At 37.1% G+C, this 21,319-nt stretch overlaps 1 protein-coding gene across 1 annotated transcript; it reads right to left on the minus strand.

Annotated features, from left to right (window-relative positions):
* Nucleotides 1-808: 808 nt before the first annotated feature.
* Nucleotides 809-1,174, minus strand: LOC138340277 (uncharacterized). The gene has a single exon (XM_069291989.1). It carries the CDS (start codon nucleotides 1,172-1,174, stop codon nucleotides 809-811), a length of 366 nt encoding a protein of 121 aa, XP_069148090.1.
* Between the last annotated feature and the right edge of the window lie 20,145 nt (nucleotides 1,175-21,319).

Consider the following 21,319-nt stretch of genomic DNA (forward strand, 5'->3'; position numbering starts at 1 on the left):
TTAGCCCATGAATGAAATGAAATGAAGTACGTATGAATTAATGAAACAAACTCTGTGTTTTCTAAAGCAGATTCCCTAGTAGAGGTCCCATATGTTGAGCCCTAATTTTTGGGAAGTCTTAATATAAAGTCCATGATTCCAATGTCTCATGGCATACGAATGAATAATATGAACAACGTTATGTGATATATGAATTAGGATATGTGCTATGTGTCCGCTGTTGTGTGCTGTGTGCAAAATGTTAAGTATGATGATGCATGTTACTCTCATGGCATAACTTTCTACAATCATGTTCTTAGGAAAGAGATATTCTTACTCATACATGTCCTTGGTGTGTGATTGCATATACCCATACTTAGTACAAGTGTTTACTAACCCTATACAACTCTACAACTTTAGGTGCATGCATAGGTGGACGCTACAGCTACAGGATCGACGCTGCAGCTATCCAGATGTCGCACATTCATCCGGACTTAGTAGTACCTCATGCTTTCGAGGACGCTTGCCCATGTACCTTCTAACTTAGTTTTAGGATTGAGCAAGTGGAGTATGTTCCACTAGCGTTTTATTTCCCATTTTGTTCAAACATTGTATTGGTGCTACTTTGGCAAGTACATCTTTATCGTTATAATAAACTGTTCCTTTTATTTGATGATCTTAATGTTAGATGGTTGATGGTGAACAATTACGTATGTAGTAGAATGTTTAGTAAGTATATTAAGAAACAAAAAGTTTCAAATTTTATGTTAAAATTAACCTAGATGAAGTAAGAATGACATAAGTAGGCTTTTCTACGATCTCTGAGAGATCAAAGAAGCTGGTTTCGTCTCGGGTCTAGATTCCAGTCATGACAAATAATAGCCCCTGGGGTGCCAAATCGGGAAAATATATTCTTTTTCAAGAACGTGGTGACACTCTTCCTTTCATTATTTGCGAGTGCGATAACTTCCACCAATTTAGACACACAATCAACCGCTACTAGAATGTAATTCATCCCAAGAGAACTCACAAAAGGGGCCATAAAGTCAATACCCCACACATCAAATATCTCAATAACAAGAATGGGATTTAAAGGGAGCTCTTGCTTTGTCGATATGCCACCATCTCTTTGGCATCTATCACATTCCTTAGCGAACTCATGAGCATCTTGGTGGATAGTTGGACAATGGCACATTGTAAGATCTTGTGATCAGTCTGAATACCACTATTATGTCCACCTATAGGTGAAGAACATGGCTCCAAAACACTCAACATCTCAACTTCTGGCACACAACACCGAATAAGCCCATAGGCACAACACCTATACAAGTATGGCTCATCCCAAAAGAACTTTTCACATCATACAAGAATTTTTTCCTTTGATGAAAGGACAAGTCCGGTGGGATGATATCGTTAGCCAGATAATTCGCAAAATTTGTGAACTATGGAATCAAGTACTGAGAGGAGGCCAATACATGCTCATCGGGGAAATTATCATCAGTTTCAATCTTATCCCTCAACTCTCTCATTGCTTTATCTTTTAAACGGGACAAGTGATCAGCAACTTTATTTTCGGTCCCTTTTCTATCAATCACCTCAAAGTAAAATTCTTGCGATAGTAATACCCAACAAATCAAGCTCGATTTTGCACTTCATTTCCATCAAATATCTCAAAGCAAAATGATCAGTATGCACTATAACCCTAGTGCTAAGCAAATAGGAGCAAAATTTCTAAAAAGCAAAGAGTACTGCAAGGAGCTCTTGCTCAGTCATGGTGTAGTTCTTTTGGGCTTCATTTAGGGCTTTACTAGCATAGTAAATGGGGTGAAGGATTTTGTCCCTTCTTTGCCGTAATACCACACTAAGAGCAACCCTAGTAGAATCACACATTACCTCAAATGGCTTGCTCCAATAGGGCAGAATAATGATAGGTGCTTACACCAACTTTTCTTTCCACTCACCAAATGCCTTAAGATAGGATTCATCAAAATAAAATTTACACTCTTTCTCAAGCAACTTGCACAGAGTATGCACAATTTTTCAATAATCCTTGATGAACCTCCGGTAAGAACCTGCATGCCCAAGATAGCTTCTCACACCTTTTATTGAGATAGGTGGGGAAGTATCTCTATTACCTCAACTTTAGCTCGATCAACCTCTATAGCCTTCTCTGAAATGAGATGACCCAATACAATACCTTCTATCACCATGAAGTGGACATTTTTTTCCAATTTAGTACTAGATTGCTCTTCACACCTCTTAAAAACCTCAGAAAAATTACTCAAACACCGCTCAAAGGAGTCACCAACCACAGAAAAATCATCCATAAACACCTCAATAGTGTCCTCCACCATATCGGAGAATATCGACATCATATACTCAGAAATGTGGTTGGTGCATTGCACAACCCAAACGCCATTCTCTTAAATGCAAAGGTCCCATATGGGCAAGCAAAAGTTGTTTTCTCTGATCTTCTGGTGCAATAAAAATCTGATCATACCCACAATAACCATCAAGAAAACAGTACCCCTTTCCGGCAAGTCTATCCAACATCTGATCCATGAAGGGCATAGGAAAATAGTCTTTTTCGGTCCATGCATTTAATTTCTAGTAATCCATTCACACCCTCCAACCAGTCACCAATCTCACTGGAACAAGCTCATTTTTCTCATTGGGGACCACAATTATTCCCCTTTTCTTAGGTACACACTAAACAAGGCATACCCAACTACTATCAGCGATTGGATATATCACTTCGGCATCCAACCACTTAGTAATTTCCTTCTTCACTACCTCTTTCATAGGTGCATTTAGATGTCTCTGATGCTCAATACTTGGATTATGATCGCGCATGATTTGGATTTTATGAGAACAAATACCGGGGGAGGGGGGTCCCAATAATATCCGCAATAGTCCACCTAATAGCTCTTTTGAACCTTTTTAACACTTTCACCAAACGCTCAACTTGATGCAAATTTAAATCTGATGCAATAATAACTGGAAAAGTGTCCTCTTTTCCCAAGAATACATACCTCAGATGAGGTGGTAAAGGCTTAAGTTCTAATTTTAAGATCCTCCTAAATAAACAGTTTTGCGAGTGGAGATTCGCGATGTTGCATATCTCACTCAAATTTCTTTAGTTTAAAACGAACATTACCTCGATCAAGTGCCGTGAGAAATGACCCATACTCTTCAATGCAATCACTATCAAAATTCATGATCACAGACGCCAGTGCTTCTACACCCAAACACTTTCCAGTTTGTAACTTAGATGACTCTTCAACTCTGTAGGATATAGCAGATACCGATTGGATCTCAGCACTATGCCTCATGGATCTACAAATGTTGAAGGTCACTTCTTCATTTTTCAATCGGAATTTCATCTACCCCTTTTCCATATCAACCAAGGCTCTACCCGTAACAAGGAATGTCCTCTCAAAAATAATAGGCACCTCAAAATCGACCTCACAATAAAGAATCACAAAATCAGCCAAAAATATGAATGACTCCACTTTTACTAGCACATAGTGAAGTATACTAATGGGACTTTTTACCGTTCGATTGGCCATCAGTAGCCGCATCACAGTGGGCTTTGGGTCACCCTAACCCAACTTTGTGTAAATCGAGTGGGGCATGAGATTTATGCTTTCCCCAAGATCACATAATGCTTTCGCAAAATGTAATAACCCAATTGTACAAGGAATCGTGAAAGCACCCGGATCTTCTTTCTTTTGCACTAGAGATCTTGTAGCAATAGTACTAAAGTGCAACATTCTATCACCATCCTCAAAAGTGATTAATCTTTTCTTTCTAACCAAATCTTTCATGAACTTGGCATAACCAGGCATTTGTTCAAGAGCTTCCACCAAAGGGATATTGATAGAAAGTTGTTTGAACATCATTATAAAACGCCGACATTTACCATCCTCAGTTTTTTTACTAACCTTTGTGGGAAAGGAGGTGGTGGTCTAGGCATTGGGGTCACCTTTTGGGTCACCTCATTATCTTTTACCATTTTATCTTCTAACTCACCACTAACCTCCACCACCGTGTCATCATCTCTTATCACCTTTTCTACACCAGACGACATAGGTGGGTCAATGGTTTGCTTATCACCCTGAGTTGTGATTGCCATACAATGCCCATCATTTTTTGGATTTTGTAATGTATTGCTAGGAAGAGTTCCCGATTTCCGTGTGTTCACAGTTGTGGACAATTGGGCCATTTGCAACTCAAGATACTTAATCGAGATTGCATGTGTATCAACTTTTTTTCCCTATACCCGCCAAGTCATTCTTTAACTCTTTAGTGTGCTCATCATGGTATCGAACCTTCTCATCATTTTATGCATCATACCCTGAACTCGCGCCATACTACCCCCATCATCTCTAGGAGCAACTTTATAATTTTGAGGTGGAACATAAGGCCCACTCCCATCATTTGTGTTACCATAGTTACCCTGGTTGAAGTTGTTGTCCCGGTTGTAATTCCCATCTCAGACATAATGACCCTCGCGGTTATAATTACCATAGTTCTGACCTTGGTTTCCTTGACCTTGGCGCCAATTCTCCTGATTGGAGCCTTGGGAGTTTGGTCGAAAACCCCTCGTCTGCTCATTTACCGTAAAAGAGTCCTCCTTATTGTAATACTCATCAGTCGACGGAGCTGGTGTAGACAAGTAGTTCACCACATTTACCTTTTTTGCACCCCCAGCAACATGTTTCAACACCAACCCAAGCTCAGTTCTCAGTGTGTGCTGATTAGACTGCGAAGGTGTTTCTCCCAGTATCTTACTTCCTAGTACTTATTTTTATTATTTTGGGAGATTTTTTCTAACTTTTCAACAATCTTGACGTAAGGACACTTCCCATAAGAACCACCCGCTATCATATCCAACACTATTTTGTTTTTATCAGAGACTCATCATCTATGCGGTGATTTAGGACACTTCAAAAGAATGAAGTGAACTTATCCCAAGCACTGCTAGCTAACTCTCCTGGTAGTGCCACAAAGTTGATCACTTTGTTTTTGTGGTTTAGTTTCTTAGATACCGGGTAGTAGTGTGCTAAGAAAGCATCCCTCAGTTGATTCCAAGTGAAGGTTGAGTTATAGGGGAGCTCAGTAAACCAGAGAGCAGCCTCTCCCGTCAGTGAGAGAGGAAGAACTCTTATCCCGATTACATCCATATTCAAATCGGGCCTCCCTACACAAATTTTGCATACTGTCTTACCTTAGCGACATGGGCATGTGGATCCTTAAAAGGTAGCCCTGAAAACAAACCTTTGGCAGTGAGCATTTGCATCAGACTACTAATTACCACAAAAGTGTGTCCGTGTGGTAGAAAGGGAAAGACGAGTGGCCCATCAGAGTCTGCAATATTTTCATAGCCCCTATAGTACTCTTGAGGGTGTGGAGCGAGAGGTTGTCTCCGTATTTCACCTTCCCCACGAATATCAGGTAATACAAGGTCATGAGCGTCAACCAATGGTGGAATTTGCGGGTCAACCTCATCACCTTGGATGCCCAAATTCTTATTCATTCTTCTTAAAGTACGCTCTAGTTTGGGTCAGGTTCAAGTATGGGTAATCCTCCACTTTGTGTGTTTGGCATATAAGTAAGTTAGACCTGTAGGAGACAAAAACAAAAAGAAAAAGTAAAATTAGAAAAATATTGACTAAACTTCGGTAATAAGCTTAAAGTTAATCTAAAAGTCACTTTCCCCGGCTGCGGCGCCAAATTTGATATGCTCAAATTTACTTCTCAAAACGAAGTAAAAGCGGTGGCATCAAGTAAAGAACCCAACTAGTTAGGTTGGGATCATTCCCACGAGGGAAATGGTTCAGACTTAACTTTATTCTATTATTACTTCTATTTAGTCAATTTTTTTTTCGAAAACAAATAACTAAAGGGGGCTTTTGATTAATGAAAGCAATTAGTTAAATTAAAGTAAACAAGTGACAGGTTCAAAAATTGGAGTTTAATCAAGTAATGAGAGTAACTAGGACGTAAGTGATCCCCACAGGCTCCTAACTCGGTAATTCTAGCTATAACAATCCTTTCCTAGTATCTTGCATGCAATGTTATAAGTTAGGTATCTCTAAATCCTTGGTTCGTCATCTAGAGAATTTCACTTCGCACCTTGGTTCGGCTACGTGTGTTGCTTTACTAAACCTTATCTTTACTTCATATTAAGCATCATACTCGATATTTGACTAAGTTGTTACTTCGTACAAACCGACACTAGCCTATTAGATATTATACACTAAATCAATTTTTATAATTATTTTCCTATTATCTACCTCCTTGGTCCGGCAAGTAGTAACAAGATGAGTTCTAACGTTGGCCATCCATATAAAAGACTTCTAAGCAAAAGAATTATCAAAACATGCAAGACACTATTCTCGTGTTAAATTTTGATAATTCTTTTCCTATTATCTACCTCCTTGTTATTTACCCATGTTTCCCACAACCCAAGTTATGGAGTTTAGTTACCCAAGGTAATAATCACACAATTCATAATAATAATGTAAGAATTCATGCACTTACTTTGATGAGAATGAACAAAATCCAAAAATTTACTTTAACAAATCACAAAACACCAATAATCGATTCCAGAAAAGTAATATCAAATCCCAAAATCGAAAGTTCAATACTAAGACAATAAAACTGAAAATTATCCGAGAGTCTAACCCCAAAAATGAGGGTTTTCCGACTATTTATAAGAAACCAAACCTAATAAAAGAGGGAAATCTATTTAAAGGAAAATCTACTCAAAACGCGTCTGAGTCGACGACCCTTGTGATGGACCATCGTGGACACGACGGGCCGTTGTGGTCTTCCATCGCTCCATACTTAGTTCTTTTTATGCTTCTTTTCTTCATCAACTCTCTGTTACCCTCGACGGACAGGTGAAACAGACCATTGCAAGCATTGAGGGGATTTGTTTCACGAGACTTAGAATCTTCTGAAGTTGGGTACTGGAACTACTCTCTGTTAGCATTGACGAATGTGTAGGGCGGACTGTCGTGGCTATAACAGTTCGTCGTGATCTTCTGTAGTCCCACACTTGGTAAGAATTCCCCAACTTCCTTCAGCAGCCAATATCTTTTCACGATGATTAACCCCTACAGACCATCACAGTCATGACGGACCGTTGTCGGGTCCGTAGGTGGTCACTTTTATAATTTCAGCTCAAAATCTCCGCATTCTCCTTTGGAAAGATTTCCTGGAAATAAATAGAAAACTACATCAAAAGTCAATAAAAAAAGTCTTTAGAAACACACTTAACTTAAGGAAAAGACATTGAAAGTACTGTGAGACCACGGTACATCAGGCACCATACTTAAATTCACTTGAGTAGTCATGGCTCGGGCTAAAGCAAGCAAAGCCTATTTAATATCCCTATTACTCAACTTGAGGAGAAATCTCCTCTTGCAAATTATTCTCCTCAACTCTCCTAGCCGATGTCCTCCTCGTATTCATATTCCTAGAAACACAAGTAAAACCATAAGAAAAGAGTACTCATAACTTGTACTCTACGGTACAACATAGGAGTATAAAAAAAAGGAAACCATAGAATGTGTCGCGACTCAGACCGATGGTTAAGACTCTACTAGACGTGACTTGATGAGATTTTTTGATTCGTAATACTACTCTCATAATCTATGCTCTGATACCATGTTTGTCACATCCTGAAACCATACCCTAGAATTTAGGGACAATCTCAAATTTCCACCGGTGTACTTGGCCTCTCGAAGGTCTAGTACAATCCCTTAGATATCATTCATTGCATCAACATAATGAAGAGTAGTGAAAAATTAAAACATATTAGAAAACATATAATATTCTTTAAAAACACTTTCATATAAAGTCATAGCAAATACTAAGTCTCAATCTCATCAAACTTAAGACATGATAATACTTGGGACACGACCCATAATTCAAAATATAGAAATACTTACTCTATTACAATACTTCAACTAGAAACATAAAAGACATCTACGCCCTCGAATCAAATGAGGACATAGTTTGGCTTTTCCTGATCGACGCTACGGTCAAAGTATTCCTTCCCAAATGCTCCTCACCTACCAAAAACTATAGATATAGATAAAAGCATGAATTCGTTCAACCACACGCACTAAGTATGGCATAATGCATAAAAATTATGAAAATGGACATTTAGTTGAAATATGTATCTTTTCATTTAAAATCATATTATAATCATAAGAATAACATTTATCAACTTAGAAACACATAAGATAACATTTAGCCAATTATTCACATTTTTGAGCTCACTTTAAAGTAAAGTGAATTGCTTTCTCTACAATTTTAACACTTTATTGCATGTAGTCATCTCATTAAAAGCTATCCTAAGACCAACTTAAGAAACTTAAAGAGAGACCGCCACTACAACCTACCTAAGCATATCTAAATGACCCTCAATAATACCTATATTAAGATATCTACACAATTACAATACGTAAAACACGTCAACATAAAGATGAGATGACATTCTCCTTCCAAAGGCTATCAAAATAACTACTTAACTAAATCAAGAAGATAAAGTCCATGATTAACCTCTTCAAAATTACCTAATTAATCCTTAAGACTACCTAAGGCGTAGATTATGTCCACATAATAAACCATTTCCCTAACTAGAGTCATTCTCAAGACTTCCAAAGATAAGATATGAAGAGATCATCCCTTATTCCCTCTTCACACTTTAGTTAAGGAATTTTTAAGTCATTTTAGATTAGGTACTCATTCATTTACGTACTTCATAACATAAGTCCTTAGTTCATTTGTTCATTAAGAGACTCATACCACATAACGGACATTCAAGTAGCGGTTTTAGACAAGACCTAGGGACTCCAACTAACACCTTCAAAGCCTATTGTTCAATATCTACATGTAGAGTCCCATACCACCACCTAAACTTCATAGAACTTCTCTAATGCTAGTAAGTATCCCACATGATGAGAATAAGCAAGAACTGACATAGAGAATGATAGCTAGACATGGAATCCGGAGTTCTAACCTACTCCGATGAGGGTGTTTTACTTTCCAAGGGTAGATCTAGGACACATCCAATGTAGGCACCTACTGTTAAGGAATATGAGGGGATTTTATGCCCTCTTGTCTCATTCTCAAGTAAAGGTACATTGTACACTAGTCTCATTCTCAAGTAGAGCTACTTCTCATAATATAATCACTCGGTGCAATCCTTGGTTCTCATAGAGTAATTGACATTAAAGGATCACATGAAGAGGTTCCTTATCTAGTTCATAACCCTATCACATTCACCCTACCAAAGAGGTCCACTAGGACTACCTTTCAATGGCGACTAAGATAGCGCATTATGATTTTCCTAAGGATGATATGATTCCGTTCCAGCCAATCAACCCTAAGTCCACCATTGTTTAGCATGAAAGATACCATTACGACTCTCGACTTCAACAATCATAAACTTACCACTAGGTTTAAGGTTCCACGTACATGACCTTATTAACATTATCTAATGTATCACATATCTTTCATTCGTACATGACAAGGGTGCATTGAGCCTACCTAGTCAAGACATCTCATACTATCATATCATTCATACATATATATTAAGTAAGGGACACAAGTCTACCAAACAAGACACAACATTCTTTACCTTATCATATATATCATATCATTCTTTAAGTCACTTTGGAATAACCATTATCATCTTTAAGTCATCCTATACACTTTCATATCATCATCAATGTAATCACTATAGACATATAGTCAAGTAGGAGCAACCATGTATCAACTCTAAGACTACATATACAAGCACATAGTCATAGTCTAACATGATTTCCTAATATACATCAAACTTTCACATTACTAGAATGTACATATATATGATTATACTTCAGATAATCAACTACAGAATTCATCATAATACTTCAAGTAACGCCGACAAAGCCACATCAATTACAAGTAAAGCACATAGCACCGCTACCATAAGTGGACAATACCAATCAAAACATAATTGAAGATTAATTAACATCAAAACAAAGGAAATAGGGAATATTACCACCACATCATCCTCAAAACCTCAATTCATTGCCAAATCACAACATAATTTAAGTCTAAAGATTTAGGTGAACTGGAAACGGAACGTCAAGGGACGACCAAGACATTTGACGACTAGTCACCTATGTGTCTCATGTGTGCTTATGTGCTTATGTGTGTGTCATGAGATTATGAGGTATATATGTTTTATAATAGTGTTTATATTAAGTGTGTCAAGTTTCATGAATGGAGGTCAAATGTCCAAGAATATTTGAAAGGTTTGCCTTGAAATGACCTTGATGTATCATTGAGTTTTACTTGTTCTTTTTTGATGAAATTGATGTGAGAGGTCCTACACTAGTATATTATCATATTAGGATTGGAAACGTCTAGGTTAACATCCCCAAGGATCATCCAAGGGTCCTTGAGTAAGGACCCTTAACAAGAGCATAAGGCTGTCTAGACCAGACCAAACGACTGAGGCCATCGTCATCCAGTAGGCTGGTCGATGACCCGCCGATGTAGGGCATTATTTAAGACTAATTCTAGAGATCTTGATATACCAAAGTTCAATCAATGATCCAAGAGACGGCCAACAAAGATGGCCCATAGTTGGACAAACGACTCGTCGATGGCCAGGCGTAAGTGAAGTATGCAATTTTAGAGGTTCGATGTTAAATGCAAAGGTGAATTGGTAAATTCACCCTACGTTAAATAAGAGTTTTGGAAGATTAATAAGGGTATTATAGGTATTTTATGTGGGGTTTTAAGTCCTAAATACCTAGATGAATTCATTATTCTTAAATCAAACCCCCAAATTCTCTAAGAAACTCTTAAGAACTCCACTGAAGACAAAAATTAAGGAAGAGCTTTGATTGATGATTGGTGATTCTTCATCAATTTCGTGGTTTAAATTAATTGAGGTATGGTTTTCCTCCTTAAAACTCTATTCATCAAGGTGCACAAAATTCAATGTGATTTATAAAGTCTTCTAAAGATGAACTTGTCCAATTTAATTGTCTAGCCACGAGTTATTCCATAAAACGTTTGATTCATTGATTATGTATTGAATTGATATTAGTTTGATGGTTTTAACCTAAAGTCTCCATAAACCCATGCAAAACATAATATCTTCAAGTTGGCTATATTATGGATGTTATGATCTTGTCTTAATGCTTATGAATTCTAGTGTAGTTTTCTATAAGCTATTAAATGATGTAAGAATTGTATTAAAATGATGTATAGGCTATCTTATATTTACAAATATACATTGAATTGATTAAGATTCATTGAGTATTATGATTTTTATATTGAATTTATGATCATGGACATGGGTAAGGGCCATTTGGTATTGAATTGAATGATTTCGTTATGGATTGAGATGGTAAGAATGGATTGGTGTACCTCCCCTAATTCTCTTTATTTTATGTAATTTAGATCTTGAATTATGTTGTGATTTGTATGATCCACTTATGGTGGCGGTGCTACGTGTTATGATTGTGAATGATGTGGCCTTATCGGCGTTACTTTATGTATTATGATGATAATGGCCTTGTCGTCAACTAATTGATATATTATGATGGTTGTGTAGTTGATTTATATGAAGTATGACCATATCTATCTACATGTGATCAAGGTGAAAGTATGTGTTCTTCTATTGATGTTGTTAGGTTATCATGTTAGACGATGACTATGTCCTTATGTGTGTAGTCTTAGAGTTGATGCATGATTCTTCCTTCTTGACTATATGAGTCTATGATGGTTATATTGATGATGTTATAGTAACGTATAGGGTTTACTTATAGATGATGATGGTTATTCCTATGTGCTTCTAGAATGTTATGCCATATGTGATAAAGTAAAGTATTGATATGTCTTGTATCCCTTACTTGATACATGCATGATTGTAAATACGAGATGTGTTGACTTAGGATACGAAAGCCTTTTAGTCTTGTATGTATGAATGATACATGGCCTTGAACATAGTGAGGAGGTAAAATGTGGAGACCTCAACCTAGTTGAGAGGTTATGATATCCTTGAAGTCGAAAGCCTTAATGGTATCCTTCTTTTGTGAATGATTGACTTAAGGTTGGTTGCATGGAACGACAAAAAACCATCCTTAGGAAAATCTTTAAGCTATCCCCTTCGCCGTTGAAAGGCGACCCCAGGGGACCTCTTTGGTAGGGTGAATGTGATTGGATTATGAACTAGATATGAAACCTCTTCATGTGATCCTTTATGTGAATTACTCTATAAGAGCGAAGGCTAGCACCAAGTGAGTATGGTAAGGGAAGTATTTCTAGTTAAGAATGAGGCTAGAGCGCAAAGAAAACTTCCATATTCCTTAACCATGTGACTACATGGGATGTGTCCAAGTTATACCATTGGCAAGTAGAATACCCTCTATCGGACTAGGTTACAACTCCGGATTCCATGCTTATATACCATGTTCTAAGTAGATTATTGCCTATTCTCATCATATGGGATACCTAATAGTGTTGAAGAATATCGATGAAGTTTAAGTGGTGGTATGGGACACTATCTATACATTGCATAATAGGTTTTCAAGATGTTAGTGAGTGAGTCCCTAGGTCTTCTCCAAGACCATTACTTGAATGTTCTTATGTTATGAATGTCTCTTTAATGAACTAATGAAAATAATGACTTAAGTAAGGAAGTATGTAAATGACTAAGTACCTATCCTAGAGTAACTTTAAGGATTTCCTAGTTAAAGTGTGAAGGGCGCATAAATCAAGGTCTCTTCATGTCTTACCTAAGGAAGTCTTAATAATGACTCTAGGTAGGAATGTTGATTAATAAAGTGAGAATGATCTTGTCTTAGGTATTCTAAAGGATATCTTAAGTGTGTGTGAAGGGATTGTATGGGAGGTTGATTCACAACTCACTCAAGTAAGCCTTAGAATCACCTTTGGTGGGAGAACCTCATGTTATGTGTTTTGGTGTATTCTAAGTGTATTTGTACCATTATAGGTAGTCTTACTTAAGTGAGTCTTAGGATAACTTTTAGTGAGAATGTTGCGCGCTAGAAAGGGGTCACTATGAAGTTGAAGAACTTCACTGTAACAGTGACATCGTTCACTGTAATGTCCTTAAAATGTAATAAAATGTTTAGTGTTATCTTGTGTGTTTCTAAGGTGTTAAAAAAGTGCATATTTTCATTAAATGTCCTTTATCTTGATATTTATGCATTATGCCATATTTAGTATATGTTTGTACTAATTCCATGATTTTATCTATCTCTAAAGTGATTTATAGGTGAAGGTGCTTTGGAGCGAAGCTTCGATTGTATAATCTTTCAAGCAAGGTTGAAGTATGTCCTAATTTGACTCGAGGCATCACTATGTTAGTGTTTCTTTTATTGAAGCATTATAATAGACTTAATATTACTATATTTTAATTGTATGGGCCGTGTCCCAAGTATCCTTAATTGAGTCTTAGGATAACTTTTAGTGAGAAGGTTGCATATTAGAAATGGGTCATTATGAAGTTGAAGAACTTCACAGTAATAGTGACATAGTTCACTGTAATGTCCTTAAAATGTAATAAAATGTTTAGTGTTATCATATGTGTTTCTAAGGTGTGAAGTATTTTTCTTATGGTTATATATGATGTTCTAATCAAAAAGAGCATATTTCCATTAAATATACTTTATCATGATTTTTATGCGTTATGCCACACTTAGTACATGTATTTGTACAAATTCTATGCTTTTATCTATCCCTAAAGTGGTTAATAGGTGAAGGTGCTTTGGGAGAGAAGCTTGGATTGTAGAATCTTTCAAGAAAGGTTGAAGTATGTCCTCATTTGACTTGAGGCATCACTATCTTAAGAGTTTCTTTTATTGAAGCATTGTAATAGACTTAATAGTACTATATTTTGATTGTATGGGCCGTGTCCCAAGTATATTTTTATTCCATGATTTGATGATATCAGACTTAGTATTTCCTATGGTTTTTATATAAAAGAGTTTTCGAAAGACTATTCAAATATTGTGAAAAAGTTTTAATTCTGCACTACTTTTCATATATGTATATGTTATGAATGATACAGAAAGGCTTGTAACAGACCTCTTAGAGGTCAAGCATGCCGTGCAGAAATCAAAGAGTGCCCTGTCTTCTAGGGTGTACTCTCGGGTCGTGAAAACTATTGGCCGTCATGTGGGTCTGAGGCTTGTCCATTGGCTTGAGCCTTCACCAAGCTATGTTTTGGAGGACGCCTCCTATCGATGGGGCATAGGTTAGCCTACTGACTATCGTTTGTAGGTGTAGGTAGAAGGCAATGTCTAGGCAGTCTTTGGGTTCTCCTTGACGGCCTTAAGCCGGGCCCTTGGGAACTCATTTTCCGTAAAAGTTTCCCTATCTCAGGATTATCCTTAGACTCACTAAGTTAAGACATGAAGTAAGTATGCATATTCCTCCTTCAATACACACCAAATCAATCCTCAAGACTACCCCTCTCATCTTACTCAACTCGGGAGAAACAAGCCTCTCAATCCATGGCAAGAAATTAAAAGACACCCAACAAACCACCAAAGTCTTCCCTTTCGGAATGACTACTTAGTATAATGAGTAGATAGCGTCCCATTCCACCACCTACCCTAAGTAGTACATTCTTTTAGAAGTTTTGGCACCAATTCTCCCTTTCGGAGGGTCCTACATAGTGCAATGAGAAGATATCGTCCCATACCACCACCTACCCTAAGTAGTACGTTCTTTTAGAAGACTTATTTCAATTATTTTTTATGGGGATTCGGTCTAACCGACATAGACCATGAGAGCTAGACATGGAATCCCGATACTAACCCTTATCGGATGAGGGATCCTCACTTTTCTAGAGCAAGGTCATACTTATTAGCTTTTACATGGCTTTTCCAATAATCACACCTATGTGGGCACATAATTAAGGGATAAGGATATTGCTACTAAGTAACTCATTATATACTAACGAGGAGTACTCATCTCAAGAGGTACTTTGTGAATACAAGATCGCAACTTACGAAGTGTACTTCACCTCTTCTTCATATCCTCTCGGTGCTAGGCATAACTCCCCACAGATTTTCAACATTATAATCCATAGGTTAAGGATAACTAGTGAATACCATATCTCAACTCATGAAGGGCATTCAAGCTTCCAACCTATCTTGGAAAGCTTATTAGGAATAGTGGGGTTTCTACTAGACAATTCATCTCAACTCACGAAGAGTGTCCACCCTGAAACTCCCCTTTTTACTCAATTTAGCATCATACATTCTTTTAAGTGTGAGTGTGTGTGTACATGTGAGAACATCTTGCACATAAGCAGCATATAATTTACAATTGATTCTCTACATGCTTAGGCCTTATTTCATCACATCACACTTTAACATACTTTACATAATCATATAAGTCATCTTAGACATAATCCTTGACATATTTCGCATAACAAGCTTCATAAAACACTTAACAAGAATATCTTCATTTAAGCATATTCTCTAGCCTATTTCACATAGTAACTTCATAAGGCACATTTAACAAGAATAGCATCATTTTCATCTTACTTCACATAACAAGCCTTCATGGCCTAATTCACAATAAACTAGTAACTTTACATTCAGAAAATTTAAGCAAACACCGCCACCAAGAAGGTGGACCATACATACCACTCAAGATCATTCAAAATCAATATAAACATCGTAACCAACATACCCTTTAATCCAAGATTTCATCACCTACAAAATTTCATAAACATTTCATCATAATTTATCCCTTAGGGAAGTAGCTAAACAACAATAACAATGCAAGAAAACCAAAGCTCATTCTCTACACACATATGCTCATTGAACCATTTCTTAAGACAACATTCGAAGAAAAGCTTTATCATGATTTCATTGTAGTTTTAGCCTTAAATTCAAATAACCTTATAAGTCATTCAAAACTTTTTCATGGAAGTCCATTATTTAGAGTTGAACGTAGAGGAAACTAGGGTTGAGAACCCATTTTTAAAAATTCATTAGAAGGGACTCCTTGAATGGAAGAGAGTTCAAGAATGGATACCATACCTCAAATTGAACAAATACCAATGATTTTTGATGAAGAAACAAACATCAACAACCCTCTTAGCATTTCTTGACTTGTAGCTTCCATGGAAATTGAGAGAGAATTCTAATAAAGAGGGGTTTTGGATTTTAGGAAGAGGGGTCTAAAATGAGGTCTTAGGTTTTAGAATACATTAATATACCCAATTAACCCTATAACTAACGTCCTAGGTCATAATAGACTTGAGGTGAATTCACCAAACACCCCAAGCCAAGGCAGTCCACTTAACAGTTTTGCAGACCTCACAGACCAGACCTAACCAACGGACCGTCTGTGCATCAATGGACCGTTGGTGGGGTATCATAGGTTGAAACTTAGCTCCAAATGGACCCTGGTTATCCTGACTTTTAGGGACAATCTACGCCCTAGGTAGACGGACAATCCTTAGGGTCGTTGTTTGGCTACTGCTTTGGCAGTTTATTACAAGTCTTGGGCCCTTCATCTGGGCCCCTTGTGGGTCCTATGTAGGTTCTTTCCCAGACGTTAAACCCCTATACTATGTCGTATAGGTATAAGGAATATATAATGTAAGTTTCAAGCAAAACGAACACATAAAACTCACCCAAACACCTCAAGATACACAAGTGCTATTTAAGGCACACCTTTCGAACGTCATGTACGTTTGACCTCAAAACATAACCAAACTTTACACACTGCCTAATAACAATAAAGTAACTCATTTTAACTTCAAACTAACTCAAGGAACACTCATGAGGATCTAGTTCACCTTAGTTTTTTTTGGGTTATTACATCGTGACGTGACGTTTCCAACGTAAATACATTCATTAACATGTTAGAGACCTTCCACATCAGTTTCAACCAAAACAAACACGTAAAACATGTCAACACATAGCAACACACACATGCACGTCTCAAAGGCTAGCCTTCGAATGTCTTTGACATTCTTGGATGTTTGACTTCCAAATGACTTCAAATCAATCATACATTTTTTAAATCTCTTAATTAACATAATAACAACATTACTAGACACACGTGAGGCTCTAGACTCCTTAATTCATTTTGGGGGGTCTTACACTAATGATGACTAGGAGTTATTATGCACCACAAAACCACTACTTAGGTAATCTTCTAACCGAACAACCAATTTAGCCAACATATAACCATCGTTCACTAGGTATTTCTTCCCTTCTTCTACACGAGACATACTACCCATGGTCATACGACTCAAAGAATCCACAACCACATTAGCCTTGCCGGGATGGTAGAGGACACTCATGTCGTAATCTTTCAGCAATTCCAACCATCTTCTTTGTCATAGATTTAACTCCTTTGGAGTAAACACATATTGAAGACTCTTATGGTCGGTATACACATCAACATGAACACCATACAAGTAATGCCTCCATATTTTCAAAGCAAACACTATGACTGCTAATTCAAGAACATGAGTTGGATAATTTGTCTCATGCATGAATATAAATATGATATGTCTTGACTTAGGCTGCTACAACCTCTTAGTCTTGTATGTATGAATGAAATGTGACCTTGAAAATAGTGAGAAGGTGAAAATATGTGGCGCCCTCAACCTAGTTGAGAGGATCCTTGAAGTCTAAAGCCGTAATGCTATCCTTCTTGATTTAATGGTGGACTTAAGGTTGGTTGGACAGAACAACATGAAATCATACTTAGGAAAATCATTAAGCTATCCCATTTGCCATTGATAGACAACTCTAGGGGACCTCTTTGGTAGAGTGAATGTGATTGGGTTATGAACTTGATATGGAACTCTTCATGTGATCCTTTATGTGAATAACTCTATGAGAACGAAGGCTAGCACCGAGTGAGTATTGTAAGGGAAGTAGCTATAGTTAAGAATAAGGCTAGGTGCAAACAAACCTTTCATATTCCTTAACCATGTGCTTACATAGGATGTGTTCAAGTTCTACCATTGGCAAGTAGAAAACCCTCCATTAGAGTAGGTTAAAACTACGGTTCCATGCTTAGATACCATGGTATATGTTTGTTATTAACTATTCTATTCATATGTAATGCCTACTAGTGTTGGAGAATTTCTATGAAATTTAGATGGTGGTATGGGACAATATATAGAAATTGCACAATAGACTTTGAAGATGTTATTGAGTGAGTCCCTAGGTATTCTCAAAGACCATTACTTGAATTTCCTTCTGTGATGAATGTCTCTTGAATGAAATAATGATGATAATGATTTAAGTAAGGAAGTATGTAAATAAATACCTAGCCTAGAGTAACTTTAAGGATTGCCTAGTTAGAGTGTGAAGGGGGCTAAGGGATAGTCTCTTCACGTCTTACCTAGGGAAGTCTTTACAGTGAATCTAAATAGGAATTTTGATTAATGAAGTGATAATGATCTTATCTTAGGTAGTCTAAAGGATATCTTATGCGTGTGAAGGGATTGTATGGGTGGTTGCTTCACAACTCACTCAAGTGAGCCTAAGAATCACCTTTGGTAAGAGAATCTCATGTTATGTGTTTTGGTGTATTATAAGTGTATTTGTCTCATTGTAGGTAGTATTGAGGATCATTTAGGTGTGATTAGATTCTCTCTTTGTATTATTGAGTCTTAGGATAACTTTTAGTGAGAAGGTTGCATGTTAGAAAGGGGTCACTGTGAAGTTGAAGAACTTCACTGTAACAGTGACATAGTTCACTGTAATGTTCTTAAATTGAGATAAAATGTTTAAGTGTTATCTTATGTTTTTCTAAGGCATTAAATGTTGTTCTTATGCTTATATATTATGTTTTAATAAAAAAGAGCATATTTCCATTAAATATACTTTATCATAATTTTTATTCATTATGCCATACTTAGTACATGTGTTTGTACTAATTATATGCTTTTGTCTATCTCTAAAGTGATTCATAGGTTAACGTGCTTTGAGAGTGAAGCTTGGATTGTAGAATCTTTCAAGAAAGGTTGAAGTATGCCCACATTTGACTCGAGGCATCATTATCTTAGAGTTTCTTTTGTTGAAGCATTGTAATAGACTTACTAGTACTATATTTTGATTGTATAGGCTGTGTTCCAAGTATATTTTGAGTATGATTTGATGATATGAGACTTAGTATTTCCTATTACTTTATATGAAAGAGTTTTTGAAAGACTATGCGAATCTTGTGAATTTTTTTTATTTCCACACTAATTTTCATATATGTATATGTGATGAATGATAGGAAAGAGCTTGTCCAAGACCTCGGAGAGGTCAAGTATGTCGTGCTGCAATCCAAGAGTGCCCTATCTTCTAGGGTGTATTCTAGGGTCGTGAAAACTGTTGGCCGACCTTTGGGTTTGAGGATTGTCCACTGGCTTGAGCCTTCACTTGGCTATGTTTTGAAGGACCCCTCCCCATCGACAATGCGTAGGTCAGCCTACTGACTATCATTTGCAGGCGTAGGTAGAAAGCAGTGTCTAGGCAGTCTTTGGGTCCTCCTTGAGGTCTTTTTGCGGGTCCTTTCGGGTGTCGTGCCCAAATGTTTCCAATGTAAATACGTTCGTTAACATTTAAGGGACCTTCCACATAATTTTCAACCAAAATAACATGCCAATACACACCAAGACACTAATGCACATTTCATAGGCTAACTTTCAAACGACTTTGACTTTCTTGAACGTTTGACTTCCAAATGACTTAAAAAAATCATACATGTTTTAAATCTCTTAAATTAACATATTAACATGATTTCTAGGAAGAAGTGAGTCTCTACACCTGAATTCATTTTGAGGGTCTTACACTAAGGATGACTCGGAGTTATTATGCACCACAAAACCACCATTTGGGGAATCTTCTAATCGAACACCCATTCTATCCAACCTATAAACATCTTTAACTAGGTATTTCTTCCCTTCTTCTACATGAGACACACTACCATGGCCATACGACTGAAAGCATCCACAACCACATTAGCCTTGCCAAGGTGGTAGAGCACACTCATGTCGTAATGTTTCAGCAATTCCAACCATGTTCTTTGTTGGAGATTCAACTTTTTTGGAGTAATGACATATTGATGGCTCTTATGTTCGGTATACACATCCACATGAAAACCATATAAGTAATTCCTCCATATTTTCAAAGCAAAAACTATGATTGCTAATACAAAATCATGAGTTGGATATTCGTCTCATGCACCTTGAATTGTCTAAAGGAAAAGACTACAACATTCTCATGTGCATAAGAACATACCCCAAGCCTACTCAGGATGCATCACAATACACCACGAAACCCTTGGTACCCTACGGTAGAGTCAATACCATAGAAGAAGTAAGCCTATCTTTCAAAATATGGAAACTTCTTTCACATGCCTCCGACCTCTCAAATTTCACACTCTTTTGGGTCAAGGTAGTCAAAGAAGAAGCAATGGACGCAAAACCATCCACGAACCTCCGATAGTACTCGGCTAAACCCAAGAAACTTCTTATGTCGGTTAGGGTAAATGGTCTACGCCAATTCTTACCGCCTCGATTTTCTTTGGATCATCCTCAATACCCTCACTAGAGATGATATGACCAAGAAAAGCCAACGATCTCAACCAAAACATACATTTTGTTATACTTGGAAAATATTTGGTGTTCCTTAAGAAATTATAACACCACTCTCAAATGAACCATGTGTTCACCGTTATTCTTCGAATATACCAAGATGTTGTCAATGAAGACAATGACAAATTAATCTAGGTAATTTTGAAACACCCTATTCATTATTTCCATTAAACCCGTCAGGGCATTAGTGAGACCAAATGACATTACCAGAAACTCATAGTGACCATACCTAGTTTGAAAATCTATTTTAGGTACATCCTCACCTCTCACCCTAAGTTGATTATACCCCGACCTCAAGGCAGTCTTAGAAAAGTAGCTTGCTCCTTGGGGATGATCTATCTAGTTGTCAAACTGAGAGAGAGGATACTTGGTTCTTAATGGTGACTTTATTAAGTTCAGTTTAGTCTGCACATCCTAAGGTATCCATCCTTCTTCTTAACAAAAAATACCAAAGCCATCCGAAAAGGTGAAATACTAGGTTGAATAAACCCCTTATCTAACAATTCTTTGAGTTGAGCCTTCAACTCTTTCAACCAAGACGGATCCATCTGAAAAGGAGGATTTGAAATGGATTTGTATCCGGTAATAAGTTAATACCAAAGTCAATTTCTTATTCGGGAGGAATCCTGGGAAATTGGAAGGAAATTGGTTGGAAACCCGCTTCTT

This window comes from Solanum lycopersicum, chromosome 12 (genome assembly GCF_036512215.1).
Source record: "Solanum lycopersicum chromosome 12, SLM_r2.1".
Taxonomy (NCBI): Eukaryota; Viridiplantae; Streptophyta; class Magnoliopsida; order Solanales; family Solanaceae; genus Solanum; species Solanum lycopersicum.